The 25,013-nt window shown below is 44.5% G+C and overlaps 1 protein-coding gene across 6 annotated transcripts in view; it reads left to right on the top strand.

Annotated features, from left to right (window-relative positions):
• PODN (podocan) overlaps positions 1-25,013 on the top strand; it is a 50,811-nt gene that overhangs the window by 11,622 nt on the left and 14,176 nt on the right. For all 6 annotated transcript variants that reach the window (XM_074221413.1, XM_074221412.1, XM_074221411.1 and 3 more), the window contains exons 2-7: positions 4,836-5,098; positions 13,921-14,014; positions 17,590-17,654; positions 19,219-19,328; positions 22,325-22,481; positions 23,828-23,943. In XM_074221413.1, coding sequence (XP_074077514.1) covers positions 4,841-5,098; positions 13,921-14,014; positions 17,590-17,654; positions 19,219-19,328; positions 22,325-22,481; positions 23,828-23,943 — 800 coding nt within the window. In that variant the 5' untranslated portion in view covers positions 4,836-4,840. The remainder of the gene's footprint in view (positions 1-4,835; positions 5,099-13,920; positions 14,015-17,589; positions 17,655-19,218; positions 19,329-22,324; positions 22,482-23,827; positions 23,944-25,013) is intronic.

Below are 25,013 nucleotides of genomic sequence, written 5' to 3'. Positions count from 1 at the left end.
CTTTGTGGTCCTTTCAGTTCTACTTCCAGGATCTGTGAAGGGAATCACGCTCGTTTTGAGGACAAGATAAAAGGGTGAGAGGCAGACAGATGGACAGTCATATATTCAGACCTGACTGGAGGGCAGGACTCCAAGTGTAGCTAGTTATGGTTCCATGTCAACAGGGAGGATGTTGTTGGTGCAGAGATGCAGGTATCTGGGTTTGGCCCTGAGCTGGGAAACATTCTTATCAACACCTCTGATCAATGCAGACATCCATGGCAGGCCTGTCAGGTTTGTGGATGACGCAGAGCTAGGAGGGGGAGTCACCACTCTTGGTGACAGAATGCAGAAAGATGTTCACAGGCCATAACAAGGCTGGAATTTAATAGGGAGAAATGTAAACTCTCCTACTCTTGTGTTCAACCTCTGTCTCACCAATATAAACTAGAGGAGGCCAGCCTAGACGGTGGACTGTGAGCTCGGTGTGAGTCAACAGTGTGGTTTGGTTGCTTGGGGAGAGGGAGGAGAGGAGTTGGGGCTCCTCCAAAATCTATCCCAGCCTGGCTGGAGTTTCTATTCTGTGCTGGGACCCCCATTTGAAGGATGTTGTCAATGGTGCTCAGGATGGAGCTCCCTGTTGTCGTCCAACTGCCCCAGAGCTCTTTCCACTCACACCACAATTTATTCCAAGCTCACATCTGAAATGTGCTGCTTCCTTCAATGCACAGCTCAGGGGTCCCCCTCCTGCCCTCGAATCTTCCTGATCTCCCCCTGCCCCCACTGCCCCATCTCATTGTCTACTGCTCTCTCCTGGATTTGTGTCTTTGGCTGCCCAGTATTTGCATAATATCTTTCTCACAGGAACAGAAGGACCAGTGATTTCATTGGTAGGGAACTTCTTGGTCTTGGGAACCCTTTCCATTCTTAAAAACTGAACACTCCAAAGAGCTTTTATTTATGTGGATTATATCTGCCAATACCTAACATACTAGAAATTAAAATGTCAGCATTGATATAGAAATAATTTTGACCTTGCAGACCTCCTGAAAGGATCTCAGGGATCCCCAGATCCCTCTTCTACTCTTTGAGAACTCCTGATGGAAAGAGTAGCTAGGTGCCACAATAAGCTCTGGAGTCAGATGGGCCTGAGTTCAAATCCAACCTCAGACACTAGACATGTACTAGCTGTGTGACCTTGGGCAAGTCACTTAAATCCTGACTGCCTCACATCCAGTATTATCTTCAGCCATCCTGATTCCTATCTGACCATTGGATCCAGATGACTCTGCAGGAGACAATGAGGCTGGTGACTTAGCATAGCACCCCCTCACTCAAATTTAATTCACATGCCTGCATTGGCTTCACCTTCCTGATGTCGTGATTTTCTTTGAAGACAAAGGATAAACAACAAACTACCAACAAAGACTGGGGGCAGCTAGGTGTTGCAGTGGCTAGAACACTGGCTCTTGGAGTCAGGAGGACCTGAGTTCAAATCCAGCCTCTGACACTTAATAATTGCCTAACTGTGTGACCTTGGGCAAGTCACTCAACCCCATAGCCTTGCATAAACAAAACAAAACAACAAAGACTGATGCTGTTCCTGCCTCAAGCACTGGGAAGTGAAGGTCTCAGAGTCCCAGGGTCCCAGAGCCAGGACATATCAGAGATGGGATCTACAGCCAGGCCAGTTGCCTACTGGGTAGAGTATCCCTGCAGGCAGGCACCAGACTCCTCTCCCACTACATAATCAGTAGCTGTTGAATTGAAGGGTCTTGATATCCTGGTATATTCTTGGAGTATGTAACCTGGAGAAGGAGACTCGTTGTCTTAAAGGATTTGTGGGATTATGTTGTACAAGAATGATTAGGTTTCTTCTGCTTGGTGCCCAAGATGTTAAAGTCTAAACAACATGACCCAATTTCGCTGAAAATTCTGGTTAGCGATCAACATTCATTTATTAAGCACCTACTGTGTCCCATAAAATGAGAAAAAGTTAAGCAAACCCAACTCTCTGTGATCTTGCATTCTAATAGAGAAGAAAACAAACACCCACATAGAATGAAAAGGACTAACAGTAATTCCCCCACCTTTAAGCCTCAGGCTCCTCATCTGTAAAATGAGGCTATTACTTGTGCTGCCTACCTCATGGTAGCCATCTTCCATACATTTATGAGGAAAGTGCTTTGCCAACCTTCTGGTACCGTAGAAATGTGAGTCTGCATTATTCTGGAGGCTATAGCAAGTGGGATGTTCTAAGACTCCATGGAAAGAGAGTCAAACCCTCAGAAATGTTTTTTTTTTCATTTTTAAAAATTGTAAACTTAGTAGTTAATGAAAGCAAACATATGAAATAAGTATAACATTGTGACTCAATCCTTAGCTTTAACCAGGTAGGACCAGATGATGGCAAATGAGCAGAGTGAGTTGGGAAGAGAATCTGTTGATCTAGAGCAAGGATGGATAATGGGCCCATGAAATCATTTGGTCTGGGTTGTCTTGGCAACTGCAGGCAGGACTCGAAATTCAATAAATCTAGGAGTTATTTAGTGGTGAATTAATGAAATGTTTGACCAAATATCGCAGGCAAATGAGGTTATATTCAAATGGCCATTGGCAGACAAGGTTTTTCACCCCTGCTCTAGAGCTTTAGTCTTGCCTAGAGCTGTTGTTCTCAGTATTGCAAATAATTTTTATGCTGAATTTATAGTCTGATTGGTTGTGACTTGCCCACAGTCATACAGTTTAATGAATAATGAGAACTTGTTAATTATGTGCTAACTGTGCTGTCAGTCAGTGTGCCAAGTGGTGGGGCTATAAATATACAAAGAAAGAGGCAGTGTCCTCCAGGGGATGACAGAGCATCTAGGGAGCGGTGGGTGACCAGGGAAGGAATTTAGTTCTGTTGAAGAGAAAAGGGAGGGGGCATGGTCAGTGGCAGGCACACAGGTGGTAAGACATCTTGGGTATGAGGTGGCTGGATGGACTGGGAGGCAACTTGAAGTTCCAGCCAGTAGCTAGAGAGGGCTAAGAGATCTGAGTTTGGATACACTCAGTCAGAACCCAAGTGGGTTGGGTCCTAGGGTGAGAACTCTAAGGATGAATAAGCTAACTTCCTTGGGGCTGGGACGTGGATTCTGGCTGCCTGTGTATGGAGATGGCCCTGGTGGAGAGAGGCAGGTCAAGGAGGGGGCCTGAGTGCATGGGTTGGAGCTGAAGCTCTCCTCTCCTGCTCCAATCTCTGCTTGGAATTGCAAAGTCCACCATACCTTGACCAGCCACCTTGCCAGCTTCATTCTCCTTTACACATTGTTCAAGCAAAGTTGAAATCCACTCACTGTGTCTTCTTGCCCTCCTTGCCTGAAGGCTCCTTTGTCTCCTTGTCTCCCTTCAAGACCCAACTCAGATCTCACCTGCAATGGGGGGGGCAATCCTAGGTACCTTTTCCCCCTCTTCCCCAATATTTCCCCCTGAAGTGATCTCTTCTCTCTTCTGTAGATACCTTATATATACCTGGTCATTTAAGTGTCATCTCCCCATAAAACTGGCAGTTGTTCAAGGATGGAGACTGCTTCCTTGTATCCCCAGTGGGTGCTTAATGAGTGTCTGGTGATTGACTGGAGGCCAGGGTGCTTGCTCTTATTTTCTGAACCCCAGAAAGGATGATTCTATCTGCTTCCCTGTAGCTCTGAAGGAGGAAGGAGGGTCAGCCCCAGACCTGTGGTTACTGAATTCCGAATTGTATGGAAAAGGAGATGCCAGTCTCCATGGGAAACTTTGACCCTCCTTATGGAGAAAAAAAGAGCTGCATTCTCATGGGGAGGACATGAGGCTCAAAAAAAAATGCCTAAGTCCCAACCCTGGATGTGAGGCAATCAGGGTAAAGTGACTTACCCAAGATCACACAGCTAGGAAGTGTCAGAGGTTGGATTCAAACTCCTGTCCTCCTTATTCCAAGGCCAGGGTTCTATCTACTGTGCCACCTAACTTCCCTTCCATGCTAGCCTATTGGAAGGTACCCATCCTTACCCCCATCTTTTCTTAATAGCCACTAGCTTCACCATCTTGGTCTCTGAAACCCTCATCCATAAGAACTGTGAGTCCAACTGCACACATCTGGAGATCCAGATATAAACAGAGACACATACACCCAGATCCACCCTTGCCTCTTCACCAATCTTCCTCCCCTCCTCACTCTCCACTACCCTCCATTCAGTTTCACAGAGAATCTGACAGAAGCACAGACTCAGACATCACTGCTGGGAACTTTTATGCCCCTTTTACAGATGAGAAAATTGAGGCTGAGAGAGATTTTAACTCTGGAGTCATAAGTGTTAGAGGGAGGAATTGAACCCACATCCTTCTGACTGCACATTTAGGACTGCGGCTCCAGAGGATAAACCTTGGGGGAAAGTTGAAAAAGGGCATGTTTATAGTAGTCTCTATTAGAAATGGTGACAGCTGAGAAGGGCAGTGGCTCTTTCCAAAGGGGACTTACTTTTTGTTTTGGTTTTGGTTTTGGTTTTTGCAAGGCAATGGGGTTAAGTGGCTTGTCCAAGGCCACACAGCTAGGTCATTATGAAGTGTCTGAGGCTGAAGTTGAACTCAGGTCCTCCTGAATCCAGGGCTGGTGGTCTATCCATTGCGCCACCTAGCCACCCCTAAAGGGAACTTTCTGAGAAAGCAGGAGGAGCATATCCTGAGCATCTTGCCTGGGGAGATTCTTGCCCAAGGATGGGTTGGACTGAATGGCTCCTGAGCCCTGAGGACTGGGCTGGGAGCCAGAGGAAAGCAAGTTGGTCTGTCCTTTTCCCATTCCCTTCACCATCTTCATCGTGCCTTTCCTTTCTTTTCAGAGGCAATGGTCCCAAGCAGGGCATTCCTGCTAGTGCTCTGGGCATGGGCCTGGGGGTCCCATGGCACCCATGGTCAGACTGATGAAGACAACGAATTTCTGGAGGATCCCATCCTTTTTCTGAGGCCGGAGCCAGGGCAAGGGAGCCTCGATTGTCCCCGAGAATGTGTGTGCACACAAGAGGGTGTGGTAGACTGTGGTGGTATTGACCTCCGGGAGTTTCCTGGAGACCTCCCTGATTACACCAATCACCTGTCCTTGCAGGTAAGGGTCAGATATCTCTGTCACCCAACAACCTCTCCAAGTCTCCTGGCAATATCTTGACCATGGCAAGCAAGCTTTGTAAATGCTGAAGTACCCTACAACTATCATTTATTTTATTCCTTTGAACTTAATCCAAACCTGGGAGTTTATTAGTGTAGAAAACTTCCAATGTGGAAAGCCCCTCCACAGCTGCTGATCATTAGTTTGCCTATAATTTTACATTCAGATATTTCGTCTGGGGTTACAGAGCTAAGACATCTGAGATAGGGCTCAAAGCTGGTTCTTGCTGTCTCCAAGGCTGATCTCTCTTCTTTACACTCCTCCTTATCAGAGACCAAATGGGGAAAGAGGCAGCAAAGGCAGGTTCAAAAATCCACCCTTAATCATTGTCACCTATATAGTCTTGATCAAATCAGCAAATATTTATTAAACACCTACACAGTGCCAGGACTGTGCTCAGGACCGTATACACAAAGACAGAGAAGAAGAGAGACTCCCTGCCCTCAAAGAGCTCACATTCTAATGAGAGCAGTCAGACAACCACATTCTCTTAACCTCCTTGACCCTCAGTCTCTTCTTCTGTAAGATGAAGGAACTGGTCTAGATAATCATAACCTTTCCTATATCATGGGCCCCTTTGATTGTCTGGGGAAGCTTCCTCAGTACTATGTTGTTAAAGACATTAAATCTCTAAAGTTACAAACAAAACCCATTATATTGAAATAAAGATATGCATTTTTTTAACCATTCAAGTTAACTGATCTCCTGACATCTGTCCCTAAGATTAAGAACCTCTACTCCAAAGTACCTCCCAGCTCTACATTTATGAACTAAGATCATGTATAGGCAGACATTTATAGTTACTGATATTATTATGTAAGACTGACGGCTAAGTGTATGATGCTTTAAACAAAGTTTACCAAGGATGTTCTCACAGTTATTCAAAATCTGCCCGATAAGCTGAGTGTTCTCCACCCCAGCGCCCAGTCAGCCCTATGCTATCCTGTCACTGTTTCTTTGTCAGAGCACTTTCCTGTCTCCTCTGCTCACCTTCACCTGAAGAAATCTACCTCATCCTTCAATGTCTCCTTCTCCAAGAAGATTTCCTGTCTCCCCTTTAAGCCCCCGCTTTTCTCCTCAGACTTTTCTAAAACAATTCTCCTGACAAGACCCATTATTGGATCTCTACCTATTCTCCTGCCAGCTCATCTGCTGTTTTGTCTCCCCCTTTCTTGGTCACCCCAGAGGGACATGATCTTTCCCTTCTTGTGATTTGCAGTGGAACCATCTCCACCTGTCCTGTGACACTTTAACTACTCAGCCATAGGTAAACGCTTCCTGTTTACAGAGAGCATACTTTGCCACCAGCTCTAGGTGGCAAACCCAGGTGACTGGGGGAATGTTGGTGTCCTTAAAAATAGTAAAGAAGTTGGAGAGACAATTGCGAGGGTGTGAAAAGACAATGAATTCAATGTTTTTTTGTTATTTTTTTAAACAAAGCAGTGGGATTAAGTCACTTGCCCAAGGCCACACAGCTAGGTAATTATTAAGTGTCTGAGGCTGGATTTGAACTCAGGTCCTCCTGACTCTAGGGCTGGTGCTCTATCCAGTGGGCCACCTAGCCGCCCCAAAGAACTGACATTGAATTGACAATTCAATTGACATTGAAAAGACAATGAATTCAGTTTTGGATGTGGTGAATTTGGGGGATCAATAGGATATTCAGCTAGAGATATCCAAGAGATAGCCGGTGATGTGAGATTGGAGCTTAGAGAGGGTAGGGCTGAATAAATATTGATCTGGGAATTGATTACTTGTTTAGAGATGATCACTGAACTCATGAAAGCTGATGAGATCTCCAGATGAGAGACGATGGAGGGAGAAGAGAAGGACATCACTTTGGGGGATACTTGTGGATGACTTAGAGGAAGAAGCAGCAAAGGTGACAGACAAGAAAAAACCAAGAGAGAGCAGCATCACAAAACAGAGAGGGGAGAAAACATGGAAAAGAGAGGGAGTACCACGGTCAGAGGCTACAGAGAGGTCAAGTAACATGAGTATGGAAGGAAGGCTTTAGATAAAGCAGTAGTGACATGCAAACCTCAAAGGGCTATAGAAATGTCAGCTATGATTTCTTTGGGCCTCAGTTTCCTCATCTGTAAAACTGATGGACATGGTCTAGGTAATCTCCAGGGTCTGGCTCTAAATCTTATGATAATATGAACATAAACTGTTAGTTCCCAGAGCTTTGAAACTTGAAAAGTTCTTTTTTTTCCTTAGTTTTTTTCTTTTTGCAAGGCAAATGGGGTTAAGTGGCTTGTCCAAGGCCACACAGCTAGGTAATGATTAAGTGTCTGAGGCTGGATTTGAACTCAGTTCCTCCTGACTCCAGGGCTGGTGCTCTATCCACTGCACCACCTAGCCACCCCAAAACTTGAAAAGTTCTTAAGAATTTCCCAAATTGCCCGTGCATCAGAATTCTGTTAGCACTGATCCCAGTGCCATTTTCCCCTTCTAAAGTATTAACTGTAACATTTCCATGCTAGTGCCTGCACATAGTTGGTGTTTAATAAACCCAAAGGATTGGTCCCTACTGAAAATAATTATGAGCTGTAACATTTTAATAATTTTAATTTTATGTTCATCTATAATTTCTTATTAGTTCTAATTTCTATTCATCTGTTTTTGACACTAACCCATCTCCCTTTTATGTGGGAGAAACAGGGTAGAGGATCCCTAGTCCAGAAGAGCTGGATGGTAACTCAATAGCATCTAAGTCTTTTCCTGAAAGGTTACTCCCCACGCCCCCACTTGGACTTGTCAATTGTTCACATGACTTCTGCCTGATAATCTCCCGAGGGGGGGTCCATCCCTCATTGGGACGGCTCAAATTCTTAGAAAGTTTTTCCTGATAAATTCCCCAAATTTGTAGACATCCCCCTTTGCTCTCAGTTTGCCCTCTGGAGCCAAACAGAACAAATCTTACCCCTCTCTATGTAACAGCCTCTGAAAAACTTAGACTTGGGCATCCCTTGCCTTCTGAGTCTTCAACTGATTCTCATGTATCAAGCATTTAAGTCCAAAAAAGACTTAAGACCTTAAGACTTTTCTGGTTACCTTTCTCTGGACATTCTTCATCTTATCCTGGACAGACAAATCTCAATGCCATCCTCCAGATGCACCCTGACCAGGGAGGAAAGCAAAGGGACCATTCCCTCTTTTTCCCTGAAGTGACCCCTCCCTCCCACCCTTAATGCTGCTGTCCCAAAGCTTATTAGAGCTTTGCAGATTTTCTGTGATGTCCCAACATCCTACTGACTCATAACAAACTTGTAGCTTTGAAAAACCAATATCTTTTCTTTTTAAAACAATTTTTTAAATTGTTTTTTGAATTTACAATCCCCCCCCAATTTTTCTGAAGGCAGTCTGTTAGTCTTTCCATTGTTTCCATGGTATACATTGATCAAAATTGAATGTGTTGAGAAAGAAATCATATCCTTAAGGAAAAAACGAAATAGAAGAGATAGCAAGATTATGTAATAAGATGACTTATTTTTTAAAAAAAGGTTTTTGTTTTTGTTTAAACTCCACAGTTCTTTCTTTGGACACAGATGGTATCCTCCATTGCAGATACCCTAAAATGGTCCCTGATTGTTGTACTGATGAGATGAGCAAGTCCATCAAGATTGATCATCACCCCCATGTTGCTGTTATGAAAACCAATTATCTTTTCCAGACAAACTACTGCCTAGCTTTGCTTCCCCTGTCTTGTACTTGTGAAATTGGTCATTTGAATCCACATATAAAACTATATTTATCCCTACTAAATTTCATCGGAAAAATTCAACCCAAAGCTCTAGTCTGTTTTGGAGTCTGATAAACCTTCTACCTCTGTGCCATTGATAAAACTATCAAACATTCCAGGGCCAACCACAGGGCCCTGGGGGCACTCCATTGCCACACTGACATTATAGCCTTCATGACCCTTTCTGTTTTTGAATGTTATTTTATTTTTTCAGTTACGTGCAAAAATAGTTTTCAACATCCATTTTTTTGTAAACTTTTGAGTTCCACACGTTTCTGTCTCCCAGCCTTCCTTTCCTTCCCCATGACAGTGAGTAATCTGATATAGATTAGGCATGTACAATCATGTTGAACATATTTCCATATTAGTCATGTTTTGAAAGAAGAATTAGAACTAATGGGAAAAATTTATGAGACAAAGTAAAAAACCATGACAAGTTTTAAAAAGCAAAAACCAGTAAGTAAACTTTGGTTTGCATTCAGATTCCACATTGTTTTCTCTGAATGTGGCTGGCATTTTCTATCATGAGTCTTTCAGAATTGACCTTGATCACTGAACAGTTGAGAGGAGCTGCGTCAATCATAGTTGATCATTAATGACCCCTTCTTGTCCAAGGCTATTCATCTTGGTCTGAATCCATCTAACCGTACGATCACTTAGGCCACATATCTCCATCTTCTACACAAGAAGCATTGGACTGCTTTATGGAATGCTTCACTGAAATCTAGTTAAACCAAATTCACGGCATCCCCTTCCAAAAGGGAAATGAGGTTAGTCTGGCATGACCTGATCTCAATGAAGCTAGGTTGGCCCCTGGTCATCCCTGCTCTCTTTTCTAGATGGTCACTTATCATTACTTTAATAATTCATTCTAACATTTCCTAGGAACAGGAAGCAAGTTCATTGATCCACAGTTTGATTATTTGACTGGAGAAAGAAAAATGTTCCAATTATTGTGAAAGGGAAGGTCATTCATTCCATTTGCCAGTTCTTTCAGGCACCAATGATGATGTGCATCTGGGTCAAATGACTTTTGAAATCATCAAGGGTCAGTGCTTCTTACTGAATTCTTACTTATTGCGGGCATTAGTTTCTGGTTGGTAATTTTGGTTCTGTCATTTCCTATGGAGAAGGCATTCTCCATAGCAGAGGAGGAAAAAACTCCAGCAAATTAAGAGTTGAGCAGCATTGCCTTCTCTCTATTGTTGGTTTTAATTATCCCATATATTTTAAGCACTAGATATACATTCCTGGAACCTCCTTTCTCCTTTAGGATCATTTTAAAGCATCACTTTTTGCTTGGATTTAACTTTCCATGACTCTTCTACTCATTCTGATCTTTAACATACCTGACTGTTCTTACTGTAATAAAAATGCTCATGTATTCATCTTCACCCACACATTCCATCAGTTAGTTGCCAAGTCTTCTTCTTCTTCTTTTCTTTTTTTGGCAGGGCAATGAGGTTAAGTGACTTGCCCAAGGTCACACAGCTAGGTAATTATTAAGCATCTGAGGCTGGATTTGAACTCAGGTCCTCCTGACTCCAGGACTGGTGCTCTCTCCACTACATCACCTAGCTGCCCCCAAGTTTTTTTTTAAAATAATTTTTATTTTTGGTTCACATTCCTTCCCTCCTCCAACTCACTGAAAAAGCAAGAAAAACTTTGTACACACACACACACACACACACACACACAGACGTATAATGAAGTTCTGCTTATTGCAGATATGGAGTCCCATCAAATGGTGCGTGTATTTAAATTCACATTATTCAAAATTATAATTAGATAAATTTGGCAATTTTTCTAGTCCAATGAAAATATGCCATGCAAATTCAAGTAATGCAACCACTTCATGGGACTCATTATTTGCACTCATTAGAAGCAAGTTGTTTATTCAAGCAAAACAAATTTCCTTATTGGTCATGTTCCCCCACCCCCACCCCCACCCCCAGAAAGTCTCTGAACTTGGAATCCACCAGGAGGAAAGTCAGTATAGTTCATCTTTAAAGGCAGTATGGTTTGTCATTAGTCTTCTGGAATTGTGGTTGGTCGTTGTATTGATCAATATCCATGTCTTTTGAAGTTGTCTTTATAGTATTGCTGTTTTTATATAAATTGTTCTGCTGGTGTGACTCATTTTATTTTGTATCAGTTCATGCAAATCTACCCAAGCTTCTCTGAAATTCTAATCTTCTGAATTCTCCCTTCGCAATATCTCCCACCTCTGTCCCCTTCTCTGTACTCATATAACCACCTCCTTTGTCTAGGCTCTCATCAGCTGTCACTTGGATTATTGTATTAGCCTCCTAATGGATGTCTTTGCTTCCAGACTCTCTCCTCTCCAATCCTTCCACAACACACCTGCCAAAATGCGCTCTAAAGTGTAGATTTGACCATGTGACTTCCTTTCTCAATAAACTCCAATATCTTTCATTTTTTCTAGGACAGGGGGTTTTAACTTTTTTTTTAATGTCTTAGACCCCTCTGGCAGTCTGGTGAAGCCTATGGACCTCTTTTCAGAAATAATATTTTTAATTTAATATTTTATTTTTATTGATGAATAACATTAATATTTTATTTTTATTAATATTTTATATTACATATAAAACAAGTAAAAACAATTTTAGTATTTTTTCAAATTTTGAGTTTTAAATTCTCTCCTCTCCTCCCCCTCATTGAGAAGGAAAGATATTTAACATGGATTATAAATGTATAGTCATGTCAAACACATTGCCATGTAAGTCATGATGTGAAAGAAAACATAGACACCCCCCCCCAAAGAAAAATGGAGTAACGGAAAAGTCTGCTTTGATGTGTATTCAGACTCCACTTATTCTTCCTCTGGGTGTGGGCAGCGCCTTTCATAAGTCCTTCAGAATTGTTTTGGAACATTGTGTTGCTGAGAATAGCTAAGTCATTCACAGTTGATCATCATTACAATATTACAATATTGCTGAGTACAATGTTCTCCCATTTTTGCTCATTTCATTTTGCATCACTTCATGTCTTTCCATGATTACCTGAGAACCTCTTGTTCGGCATCAGAAGTAATGTTTTTACAAGCATAAAGCAAGATGCATAGGATTACAAAGGAAATTAATTACATTTAAGTAAAAAAAAAAAGTAACATGTTTCCTATCCAAATTCACAGATTCCTTTGAACAGATCATTGACTCCTCGATGGTCCAGGCCAGATGAAGAATCCCACACTAGGAGGAAATGAAGTTCTCATTTGACCAGTAGAGGCCTTCTTGACTTGTCTCCGGCCTCCTTCCCTGCCTTATTGTCCATCACTTCCCTTCTTTCCCTCCTTGTGCCTTCTTCCTCATATCCAATGTTCTATTTACCATCTCTTGGCCTTTGCATAGGCTGTTTCAAATACCTTAAATAGGAGCTTTCTCCTGCCCTCCCATTGGAAAGTTTCTAATTTGCTTTACAGTTCAGCTTGGAACAGTAGAGGCCAGATGCTCTCCCCGAGGATCACTGCCCTGTGTGCATACTTAGATGTATGTGACTTGTCTCCTGGAGCAGAGTAGAAGCTCCCTGAGGGCAGGGCCTATTTTACTTTCATCTTGGTATCCTCAGCTCCCAGCACAATGCTTGGTCCACAGTAGGTGCTTCTTCAAGGCTTGGTGTCTTATTGATCCTCAGTTATCTGCCTTCATTTCCACCTTCTGTATGTCTTTTCAAAGAGAAATCGATTGCTAGGTTGATGCCTTAGACATCATTGTTTTAGACAACCTCTGTTTTTCCTTTATCTTCTGAATCATCCTCCTTTGTGCCTTCAGAATCTCATTTTTAGTAACTGGAGTCCATGATACCCTACCTTTTCTTTCTCCAACCTCTGACCCAGAATGGGACCACTCTTGAGAGCTATGTCAGACTATGGCTTGCTTTCTTGTTCTCCATCATGAGTGCTAGGAGGGGGTAGCAACAATCTGCCCTCCCCACCAAGGTCCATCCACATCATTCCACATGGCAACCAGTGCCCACCTGTTAGTCAGAATCAGACCCAGAAGGGAATTTCTTCTGTTGGTTCTGCCACCTTTGAAGGACAAAATGATCATTAATACATATCTTGAAGTTCTGAGCTGCTGTGCTTTTTTGGAATGGAGAAGGGGAGACAGAGAAAGAAATAAGAACAAGAGGGGAAAGGGAGAAGACAGAAAAAGAAAGGGAAGAGAAAAGGAGAAGAGAGGAAGAGGCAGAGACAGAGACAGAGAGAGAGACAGATATACACACATACACACATAGAGAGACAGAGAGAAACAGGAGAGAGAGACAGAGACAGAGAGAGGTAGAGAAAGGGAAAGAGAGACAGCAGGGAGAGAGAGAGAGAGAGAGAGAGAGAGAGAGAGAGAGAGAGAAGAGAGAGAGAGAGAGAGAGAGGGAGAGAGAGAAGAATAATGGAAGGGAGAAGGAGAGAGGGAGAGGGACCAAAAAATAGAGACAGAAAGGGGAGGAAGGGATAGGGAGCAAGAGAGGGAGAGAAGGAAGGAGGGAAAGAGTGAGAGAATGAGAGAGAGAATGTAAGAGATTGAGAGCAAGCTAGAGAGAGAGAGACAGACAGACAGAGACAGATAGAGACAGACAGAGACAGACAGACAGAGACAGAGACAGAGACAGAGAGAATGAATGAGAATGTGAGAGATCAAGAGCAAGAGAAAGAGAAGTGTCTGGATAACTGGAGGCCCCACCATTACTGTATGCTGCCTCTACCTGGGCCAGACTTGTGATCTGTTTCCTGAACTCCTTCTCTACCCACTCTCTGTGTCCAGGGTTCTCCACCCTCTAATAACATCATCTGCTTCTTATCTTTGGGCCCTCAGAACCACTCTTGGTTCCTGTCAGTGTATTTCAGGTCCCAAAATTCTACCACTGAGTCCATGTGGGAAACCCTGGCTTAGTCTAACACTCTCATTTTACTAAGGAGAGAAACTGAAGCTCAGAGAAAGGAAAACCTTGAAGATCTTCATCCTGTTAAAGTCTAACATCCCCATTTCTCCTCCCACAGAATAACCAATTGGAGAAAATCTACCCTGATGAACTTTCAAGACTCCACAGGCTAGAGACCCTCAACCTTCAGAATAACCGGCTGACATCCCGAGGTGAGGGGTCTCTGGGAAGGGAAAATATGAGTGAGACCTAAAGGAAGTGTGAGTGGGGGCATTGAAGACCTTGGTTGGGAGTGCCTGTGACTAACTCTGGGTGTTTGGATGTCTACAACGGTCCAGGGTAAGGGAAGGTTGATCCTCCAGGGTTGGAAGGATGGTGGGGAAGGAAGTGTGACTATCAAGTTTCCTTTGGAGAATCCTAATGTGTTTTTTCTCCCTCAGAAGTGTAGGGTCAGAGAAGGGGAAAGGAACATAGAATCCCAGCAGGTCAGAATGAGAGGTACCCTGGAGTCTCCAGTGCTCATCCAAGCTGGGTTAGAATCTCTTTAGTGAGGGGGAATTCATTACCCACCCCCAGAGCAAGCCATCCCACCTTAAATGGTCCACACTGACCTGAACTCCTCCCTCTCTTCTTCATCCCACCCCCAATCCAGCTCTCTCTGGCTTCTTTTTCTGAAGCTAAATATGCCAGATCACACGACACAGGCACTTGAGGATATTCACCCTTTATTGCCCTTTTCTGAACCTTTCTTAACTTATCAATTGTTTTCCTCCAATGGGACACCCAGAACTGACTTTAGGACTCCAGACAGTCTAAGGAAGGTGCAAGACAGTGGAACTATCTTTTTCCTATTTTGGGACATTGGGCCTTCTCAATGTAGCCCAAAATTGAATACGGGTTTTGACTGCTACATCTCACCCTAGATTCATATTGAGCTGGCAGTCCACTCAACCCCCCAGATCTTCTTCAAACCACAGTTTGACATATCTGCAAAGTACATTCTTTTGAGTTCTGCTGGAACTTTTTAACCTTTATCCCTATTGAATTTATTTCTGCCTTCGGGGCCATTAGGTAACTCAGTGAATAGAGCCCTGGCCTTGGATTCAGGAGGGCTGGAGTTCAAATTTGGTCTCAGACACTTGACTCTTATTAGCTATGTGACCTTGGGCAAGTCATTAAATCCTGATTGCCTTGCATCCAGGACCATCTCCAGTCATCCTGACCCATATCGAGCCACTGGACCCAGATGATGCTGGAGGAGAAAGTGAGACTGGTGGCTCAGCACAGCTCCCCCTCACTCAAATCCAATTCATGTGCTTGTCATGGCATCACCTCCCTGATGTCATGGTCTTCTGCTAAAATGGAGGAAAAAACATCTTATTATTTCAGCCCTCTTCAGGTGCTACCTTTGACTCAGCCTAAGAGCAGGTTGAAGGCCATCATAGTTAGTCTCTCCCCCATCTCTCCAATCATTTATATTTTCTACATAAAGAACTACAATATTTCACTCAATCTTCATTGTTACCCTCCAAGGGGAAGGGAAGGAAAAGGAACAAAAAAAGCTCCAAGGGAACTAGAACAGGTCTCTTTGTTTCCCATTTTACAGTTCAGAAAATTGTGGCACAGATTGTAAAAGTGACTTGCCTAAGGTCCCACAGTAAATTAGTGCCCTTCCACCCTTCACCTTCTTTGCTCTCCCCAGAAGTTATTTAAAGAACTGAGAAGGAAACCAAAGGGGGGATTCCTTTAAGTTCAGAATTCATCGAGATAGTCTGGTACAGTTTAGAGGGTCTGGGAGTCGGGGGATCAGTGGCTCAGATAACGACACCCCTGTGACTTTGGACAAGTCACTTCTCTCTAGATCAGACAATTCCTAGGCCAATTTATTGAATTGCCTAAACCCCAGCTAGGTTCTTTTCTTTTTTGACCCCATGTAGGCGCCTCACTCCCAGGAGAGCAGGGGCCCCAGGGAAGCATCCCAACCTCTCCGGAGGGAGACAGGGCAGAGAGCTTCTTCACTGGACCAAGAAGCACACTGAGGCCCAGAGTCCTGGTGCTTGGCCTACTCTGGAACACAGAATTAGTGGTCAAGCTGGGATTCAAACCCATATCTCTACTCTTTGCACTAACATGTTGCTGCCTCCCTAGTATTTGATAAGAAACTGAAAATAAATCGACCACAGAGGTTCTGAATCTGAGTTTTGAAGAGAAAAAATTCCAGTATTGAATTCAAATTAGGTTCAAATCCTCCCTGCTCCAGGACCCATTAGCTGTGTGACTAGCCAAATCCTTTCAGCTCTAGGGGTCTGTTTTCTCATCTCATATTTTGGTTAGAATAATATTTGCAGTACCTTACCTCAGAGAAGCATTGTAAACAGAGGATTCTGGAAGTGATTCAGGAACTTTAGGAATGTGACTTATTATTATATATGAGTTGTGAGAAAGAAACTCAACAGGACTTGGGAAGAAAAGGGAGGGTTGGGGTGGGGGGCTGTGTGCTAGGTTGGAAGGCTTTCTCTTTGCTCTGGGGGATTGGGCAGCACTGAGTGTATGAGTGCATGACTTAGACTTACAGTGAACCAGGATATTTGGGGGTGTCAGATGGAGGGAGCAGAGCTGGCCTGCCATTGAACAGACTGGCATCATGTTGTAGAGAGAGGCCAGGTGAACTTCTTTGGTTGGACTGGGGAATTGGGGTCCTAGTCTTGTGGTTCTCAGAGGGTCAAACCAAGTTCTTTCCAATGACTTTAGTGGCTGAGCAAAGAAGCTGGCTGGCTACAGCTAAATGCTAATGATAGAAACCTAAGCAGTGAGGCAGTCTCGGCCCTTAAGGAGCTTACATTATTAAAATACTTTGAATTAATATTTTCACTAGGAAAAATAAACAAAATCTTTGAAACAAATATTTATAGTCAAGTAAAACAAATTCTCACATTGCCCACATTCAAGGATGAGGTCATCTTAAACCCATCAACTCTGTCTGCAACTTATATCATTATTCTGTCATCATGGTTAGTCATTGCATCAATCAGGGCTTCTTAGTCTTTCAAGGTTGTTCATTTATTACAATGTTATTATAGTATAAATTGTTCTACTTGTGCTCATTTCACTCGCTCTCAATTCACACAAGTTTTCTCAGGTTTTTCTGAAACCATCATCCTCTCAATGACGGGTACCTCCTCAGTTTCCAGGCCTTTGTCATTCCAAAAAAGAAATTTCTATCAACATTTTTGAACATATGAATCTTTTTCCTCTTTCTTTGGGATATGGACCTGACAGTGGGATTGATGGACTAAGTTGCTTTCTAGAAGGCTGGGATAATTCACTGGGACTTAGATTCTAATGGGGAAACAAATACGTAAGGGGGAACTGGAAAAGGTGTGTTTAGAGGGGTTGGGGGGAGGTCATGGCTGAAGAGCTGGTGTGGAGATGATCTGAAAGTGAAGCTTAGACCAGGGCAAGATATCAGCCTGTTGGAGGCTGGAGTGGTTATTGGGATAGAGTCCAAGTTTCAGGTGGGGATGAAAGGTAGAGTGGAGGTGCTGGGGCTCAGAGATGGTTTGATGGTGATTTTCTCCCAGGTCTTGTGACCCCCAGACCAAGATTCTCATCAGGCTGCTTCTGGCTCTGATCCTTCTAACTCTAAGAACTGGTGAGACTGGAAGTAGCAAAAGATAGTGATGTTGGAAAACTTGAGGGGACTAGATGGTCCTCAATGTTAAACTAAGACCCTAGACTAAGTACCTCTGTCCAAGGTACTGACCTGCCTTCATTCATTCTTTTGAAGGGCTCCCAGAGGAAGCTTTTAAGCAGCTCACTAACCTGAATTACCTGTATCTGGCAAACAATAAGGTAGGCTGGGGGTATGATCTCGGTGGGGTGGGGGGTGGGGGTCAGGGGAGAGAAGTTGCCTTTTCAGATTTCCTTCCAGGTTACAAGGCTTGGAAAGGTGACCCATATAGTGTGTGGACAAGAGTTTTTCTTTGAGAAGGCAGCTCAGATGGTCTTGACCATCAACAGCTCGGAGTTAGAATCTAGCATTTCTATGAAGGACCCTTGCCAGTGGCATGAGGGGCAGGAGCCTTCCCTCTGTCAGTTTTTTTAGTTAAAAAAACAGCGATAGGCTAATGGGTTTGAAACCCTTCCCCAATGTGTGACATTCTGAATGGATCTTCGTGGAGGAGGAGTGGGACCCTGATCCTCTCTCTGGACCTCAGCTTCTTCCTCTCCAAAATGAGAAAAATTTTTAGGGCCTCAAAGATCCTTTCTAATTCTGACTGAATGTTTTGTGGGAGGGGAACCATCCCTCTGCATATTTCTGGCCCAGCATTGTCACTGAAGGCCTTCCTTTGGCCTTTTAGGATCTCAGGGACACAGGTATAACCTCCTTCCCTCTTGCTGAATCACAGTCCTTCTTGTTCTTCTAATCATATATGCCTGCGAGGCCACCAAATCATACCCTCAGATACATGTGTGCATATTTATACATATATGGGTATGTATGTGTATGCACACGTTGTCTCTCTCATTAGACTGTGAACTTCTTGAGGGCAGGGAATCATATTTTTTTTAATAAAAGAAAGATTTTATTTATTTTGAGTTTTACAATTTTCCCCCTAATCTTGCTTCCCACCCTCACCCCCACAGAAGGCAGTCTGTTAGTCTTTTCATTGTACGGAATCATCTTTTGCCTTTCATTGTCTCCCCAGTCCTCAGTTCAATGCTTAACCTGGAACAACCACTAAATAGATGCTCGTTGGTTAATTGATTGGGATTGGAACCTTAAGGACAGCTATGTAAAGTCACATGGTTTGGGCTAATACTAGAAGGGGTGGGGTCAATGAAGGCTGGAGTCTCCAGAAGAGTTTCCAAGAGGAGGCAGGGACTGGAGGCAGTGAGGGCAATGAGTCTGGCATGTGTGAGGAAGGTCTTCCCTTGAGTCTATTGCAAAACTCAAGGCCAGGGTCAAGAGTCATGAAGTTGTTTCTTTGAGAAGTGAAGGCCAATCAATCCATGCCTCAGAGAGGAAGCCAAGAGCTTTCAAAGGAGTAGGCTTGGAAATCAATTCCTCCTTATCCATCCCAGGGAAGGCATTTCAGAGCCAGCTGGAATCCATGACCTTCCCTGGGGCCAAGTGGGAAGGAGTCCAGCCACTGTCCTATTGCCAGCATGATTGGGAGAAGGCTTGATGCCTCTGTTGGCCTGTCTGGTTTTTGATCTATCTGTCTACTCATCCATCTAATTGTCTGTACATTCATCTCCATGTCTACTTAGATGTCTGTTTTTTTTGTCTTTCTATTTGTCTGTTCATTCACTTGTCTGGGTCGTAGACACCACACTGTATCCATCCTTTATCATTCATCTCTGTCTGCTCATCTTCTCTCCACACCACACCCCAATCCGGTCCCTTCTCCAGCTAACTCTGGCTCCGAGGTTCCTGCCGAGTACTTTGGTCAGTGCTGACTTTGCCGCCAACTTCCTCACCAAGATCTACGGGCTCACCTTCGGCCAGAAGCCAAACTTGAGGTCAGAGGTCAGAGTGGAGCAGGGTCATGGCAGTGATGGGGGGTGCAGTGGGTTGATTGGATTGGTGAGCACCTTATGTAGAACACGATGGGGTGGAAGGGTGGCTCCGAGGAGTTCTGGGTTAGATCCACCTCTATTTTATGGGAGAGTGTGGTTTAATATGACTTCTGATGTAAGGGCTTAGTAATCTTTGTTGAGTGACTGACTGACTGACCAACCGATCATTCTTTAGCCTGGTGGGTCAAGGAAAGGTGGAAGAGACCTAAGGGGATGCAGCATACCATGCGACAGGAGTAAGCCAACATGAAAAGCAGAGAGTTTTAACTCTCCCCTCTCCCACTGCGTGACCCTGGACCTTCCACTTTCAGATTTAGAACTGGTGGTGGCTAGGTGGCGCAGTAGGAACACCAGCCCTGGAGTCAGGAGGCCCTGAGTACAAATCTGACCTCAGACACTTAATAATTACCTAGCTGTGTGACCTTGGGCAAGCCACTTAACCCCATGGCCTTGCAAAAGCCTTAAAAAAAAGATTTAGAACTAGAAGGGGCCCCAGAGGCCAAGTAATCCTGCTCCCTCATTTTATAGAGGAGGACATTGAGGTCTAGGAGGGGCAAGCACTTGCCCAAGGTCACCCAGTGAATCACTGGCAGAACCAAAATGCTAATTTCCCGACTCATGTTCTTTCCACTAATCCATTACTACTGCCTCTTCCAAGATGGTGGATTGGGGGAAATTGTTGGGTGGCTGTCTGTTGAAGGCCAGTCCTGAGCCTCTAGGGGCTCTATGGGGATCAGGCCTCTGCTGATCTTACTTACTACCTCTGGGAAAGCACAAACAGAACATGCCATCCTTTATATATATATATATATATGTATATTACATATATATTTATGTATATATAAATATGATATATATGTATATATAAAATGCTGTGTTCCTGTTAACTGATTGCTGGCACCCCCAGAACCCTGGCCTCTTCTTCCTCCATATCAGGGGATAAAGAAGCCCAGAGGACTTGGCTTCTAATTCCTTTGATAGTAACTTGAGCCGTGGACACATCCTTTTCCTTCCTCTGCTCTGAGCTGCATTGGGGATAATCTCCAATAATCCCTTTGCCTGCCCTCATGACTCCCCTGAGAAGTAGTTGCTGCTGAAAGGGGCCAGGGGAGCAATCAACTCAGAGGAGGAAATGACTTGTCCAAAGTCACACAGCTAGTCAGGTTCAAAATCAGGTCTCTTTTCTCCTGTTCTAGCCTTGGCTCCATGGAGCTAGGTGACTGTGACCCTGGGAGCTTCCTCTCTCCGTGGCTGCCCCTTTTCTCCTTCTCCTGGACCTTCCCATGGGGAAAAGAAGTCCTACTGCAAGGAGGGGCTCCCCCTGTGGAATTTCCTGTACCTCCTCCATATCCTGGTTCACAAAGCTGATCCTGGGGCACCTGGCAGGACCCAGAGGCAGAACGGGATCAGCCTGTCTGCACATGAGGCTGTCTGTATGCAGAACAAAGCTTCTGGAATTCTGAGCTTAATGACCAAGAATGTAAATCTAATAGCTTGCCCACCCCTGGCCCTCCTTGTATTGACAGGTAGCCCAAGAACATAGACACTAAGCAGACATCCAAATCCCCAGCTCCCTTCATTGAGTTCAAAAGCCAGGGAGACTGGTCCTATTAACTTGCCCACTTTTACACTCAATAAAAGCATTCTGGTCTTTTAAAGGAATTTCCTAAATCATTTTGACTGTTCCTGCTCAGTTTTGGAATAAGGCCTCTCTGTATTTGTCTTTGTTTCTGTCTGTCTCTGTGTGTGTGTCTCTTACACATCCACACTCTCACCCACTCCTGTTCATTTCCTCATCTCACTCTTTCTGTACATACCCTCAGTCATTTATATGGACTTACATCAACATTGTCCTTTCTGCTCCCATCTGATACGTGTTCACTCATACTCAAAGCCCTCTGCAATCAGACAGACATTTGAACTCACACACATTTATACATATATGTGACATGAACACGTGCACATCCAGTCACCCCGCACAAACCTACATGATAAACCAGAGCCCTGAACTGGAAGTCGGATGACCTGGATCTTAGGAAAGCCTTCATTCCCTTCATTCTGAGCCTCAGTTTCCTCATCTGTAAAGCAAAGCAGTTGACCTCTTCCAACTGAAACTCTTAATGATCTTAGCCTAAACTTTGGGTAATAGAATTGTGGACTCATCCAGTCTTCACTGAACAGAAATCCATCCCTGATAAGTGGACATCATCCTACAGGAAGGGGAACCTTCCCCCTACCTCTACCCTGTCCCCTTGTGACCTATTCCATTTAGGAATGGAAGACTGGAAGTCTTTGTTTGTTTGTTTGCAAGGAAATGGGGTTAAGTGACTTGCCCAGGATCACACAACTATGTATTAAGTGTCTGAGGTCAGTTTTGAGCTCAGGACCTCCTGACTCCAGGGTCAGTACTCTATTCACTGTGCTGCCTAGCCGCCCTGACTGGAATCCTTTGAGTGGCTGAAGAAAACATGTTAATCCATCTCATCTACATAGGTGTCATTGGACCACACCACCACCCACATTTGCCCTCTTTTTTCCTTCATACACAATAGTCTTTGGACAGTCATTCAGTACATTCATTCATTCATTCATTTAGTACATTCATTCTTTCACATATACAATCCTTTGGTTGACAAGGCTATGAATCCACATCTGTAATTCATTTATACTGAGGGAGACACAGGGCAAGGAGGAGACATGGTCCCCACCCTTGATGACCTTCCAGTTGCCCCAAATGAGGAGAGTGATCCAAGATGGTAGGGAGAGCCTACTTTCAGTCATGGTGGAGGGCTAGTCTGGTGGGAGTGAAAGGGGAGGAGGGCATTACTGAGCGTGAGGGGGCATGGCTCGGCTGGGAATAAGCACTGTATGTATTGTGGGAGGGTCCAAGCTGTTGGACAGGCCTTCCCTCGGCGCAGCACGGCCCCTCGCCCTCTCAGGTCTGTCTACCTACATAATAATAAGTTGGCTGATGCCGGTCTCCCAGACAACATGTTCAATGGCTCCAGCAACGTGGAGATCCTCATCATGTCAAGCAACTTCCTAAAGTACGCGCCCAAGAACCTGCCCCGGGCCCTGTACAAGCTGCATCTGAAGGTGAGGGAGGTTGGGAGTGTCCCCAGTCCTGGGGGGGTGGCACCTGCTTCCTATGAAGGGCAAAGGGTGGGAGAGAGTTCTGGGAGACCACTCTAGAGGCAATGGTGGCAGAAAGCTTTGGGGGATGGGAGAGGAGTGAAAGACCTCACTTTGTTAGTGCAATATCAGACAGGGTTCTCATCTGGTTGGGTGGGAGAAGGGGAGCCCCTGGGAAGTTTGAGGGGAGAGGGAAAGATTAGGAAGAAACACTGGTGGGGTCATATAGAAGGTATAAAAGGATTGCTTCAAAACAGACCCAGTTAAGGGGCTTTGTGGGTTATCAGCAACTTCCAGATTTTCTCCTTCATTCAGCAACATGTCAATAGAGGGTAGCAGTGACCCAAGGCTGAGGCTCATCAGGGCAAGTCGCTGAGACTGCAGAGAGGGGACAGTGTACATTAGGACTGATTCACCAAGGGTCTAAGATGAGATGAAGAGAGAGTGAACCAGTGCAGGGCTAATGGCCTGGCAAAGACTTGAGGACTCAGAGTATTGGAGCTCATGGTGTGGACATGAGCATGGGGCTGCAGGATGGAGGAAGAGGAACAATGACTACACATTTCAAAGTTCATGAACATTCAGGTGGTGCCTGTATGGGTGATGGTAAGATCCAGAATATGATACATATGTGTGTAACTGAGGGGGGGGTATAAGGAGGGGGTCATGGCAAATGAGCAAGCCAAGGGACTATGAGGTTAGAGAGGGTGTCACTATCTAGGCTGAAGTCCCCTAGGTGAGGGCAGGATCTGGGAAGGAGAGAAGGACTGAGTTAACTGTAAACTCATTGAGGAAGGAAGGACAGTGTCCTGGAGATGTGGAAATAAGAGCCACCAGAATCTGGATTGGGTGGTTAATATAGATTGGGTGAACCTCAAAGGAGGAGAGATAGAGGATGAGCTTGGAAGTGACCATAGGGAGTGGAAAATAGGAATATTCCCACTCCCCTCTCCCATTCTCCTCCCATGAGTTGGGGGAGGGAAGAGAGAAATGAAAATGAAGGTGAGAAGATGGCATCATCAGGAAGGATCCAGGTCTCAATAAGTACCAAAAGAATCAAGAAAGGAAAAGGTTTTAAGATGAAGGGAACTTTATTAATCATGGAGGAGACAGTCTAGAATTCCCCATCACTGGGTGGCTGAAAGCCTGGCCTTCCTGCCCTTTTCCTCTAATTGGGACCTCTGCTCTCTCCTCAAAGACTTCCCTTCTCTTCTTACCTTGCTGTAGTCTCCAAGACTCCTGGGGCTCTGGAGGTCTCTCAGAGCCAAACATTCCCTTCATGCTGTCTTCCTACCCTCTCTCCCCCTCAGAATAACAAGTTGGAGAAGATCCCACCGGGAGCCTTCGGTGAGCTCACCAACCTTCGGGAACTCTACCTACAGAATAATTACCTGACTAATGAAGGCATGGACAATGAGACCTTCTGGTGAGCCTCTTCCTCCTCAGGTCCCAGGGTCAGAACTTTGAAACTGGGAGGAACTTTAGGAATTCTGGAGGGGAAGCCGATGCTCTGCTTTCACAGATGAAGAAACAGGCCTAGAGATAGGAAGGGATTTTCCCAGGGTTGGACAGGTGGCTAAACTGGGATTGGAACCCAAGTTTTTTCAGCTCTTGAGTTCTATTTTCTAGCTACCGTCCACCTCTAGTTCCAAGGTTGGCCAGGCTCATTCTTTCAACCCCCAAGTCTGGCTACCCTTCTCCTCTCCAGGCCTGATGATCCCCCTTTCTTGGGAAGGCCCATCATTAAGGAAAGAATCAGGAGCTTGAAGGCTGAAAAGTAGGCTCCTTGGAAACCTGCTCTAGACATTCACTAGATGTTAAAGATGGTATACATTTCTATTGCCCCATCAGGTGAGCTAATGTCTGTAGAGAACTTGGCAAAGGTTACAGACCTATAGAAAGTGAGTTGCTATGGTGATTGTTGTTTACAAAATGCTTTTTTGTGTAATTCCCACAGGAGTTAACTAGTGTAAATATTATTATCTCATATTTCAGAGGGGGAAATTGAAGCTCAAAGGTGGCATGACTTCCTTGTGCTCACATCGCTCATTCATAGATGTCTCTTCCAAGCCTCTATTTACCAGGGACTCTCAGTTCTCTGGTCTGCCCTGAGTTCTAGAGTCTCTATAGGGTCAGGGGGATGTGGGCCAAGGGCAAGAGAGGTATCTGCCAGGCCAGCTGACCTGCTTGTCATCCTCAGATGTCAGGTCAGGGTTGGCTCATAGATATGTGGCAGTTTCCACCAGAATTAGCAAATGTACAATCAGCTGGCAAACATATATTAAGCATCTTCTAAGTCCAGGGAGTCATAGTCAGAACTAAAACATTCCTTGCCCTCAAGGAGCTTTCATTTCACTGCGGGAGATGACATTGTACATGGATAGGTGTATACATACAGAACAGCTGTGAGGGAATCCTGGGGGGGGAAGGCTAGTAAATGGGGAGGGGGGCAGACAAGGTCTCCTGCAGAAAGATGGTAATTGAACTGAGTTGTGA

This window comes from Macrotis lagotis, chromosome 2 (assembly GCF_037893015.1).
Source record: "Macrotis lagotis isolate mMagLag1 chromosome 2, bilby.v1.9.chrom.fasta, whole genome shotgun sequence".
NCBI lineage: Eukaryota > Metazoa > Chordata > Mammalia > Peramelemorphia > Peramelidae > Macrotis > Macrotis lagotis.
Note: the sequence above shows the minus strand (reverse complement) of the source record. Positions and strands in the feature narration are given on the sequence as shown.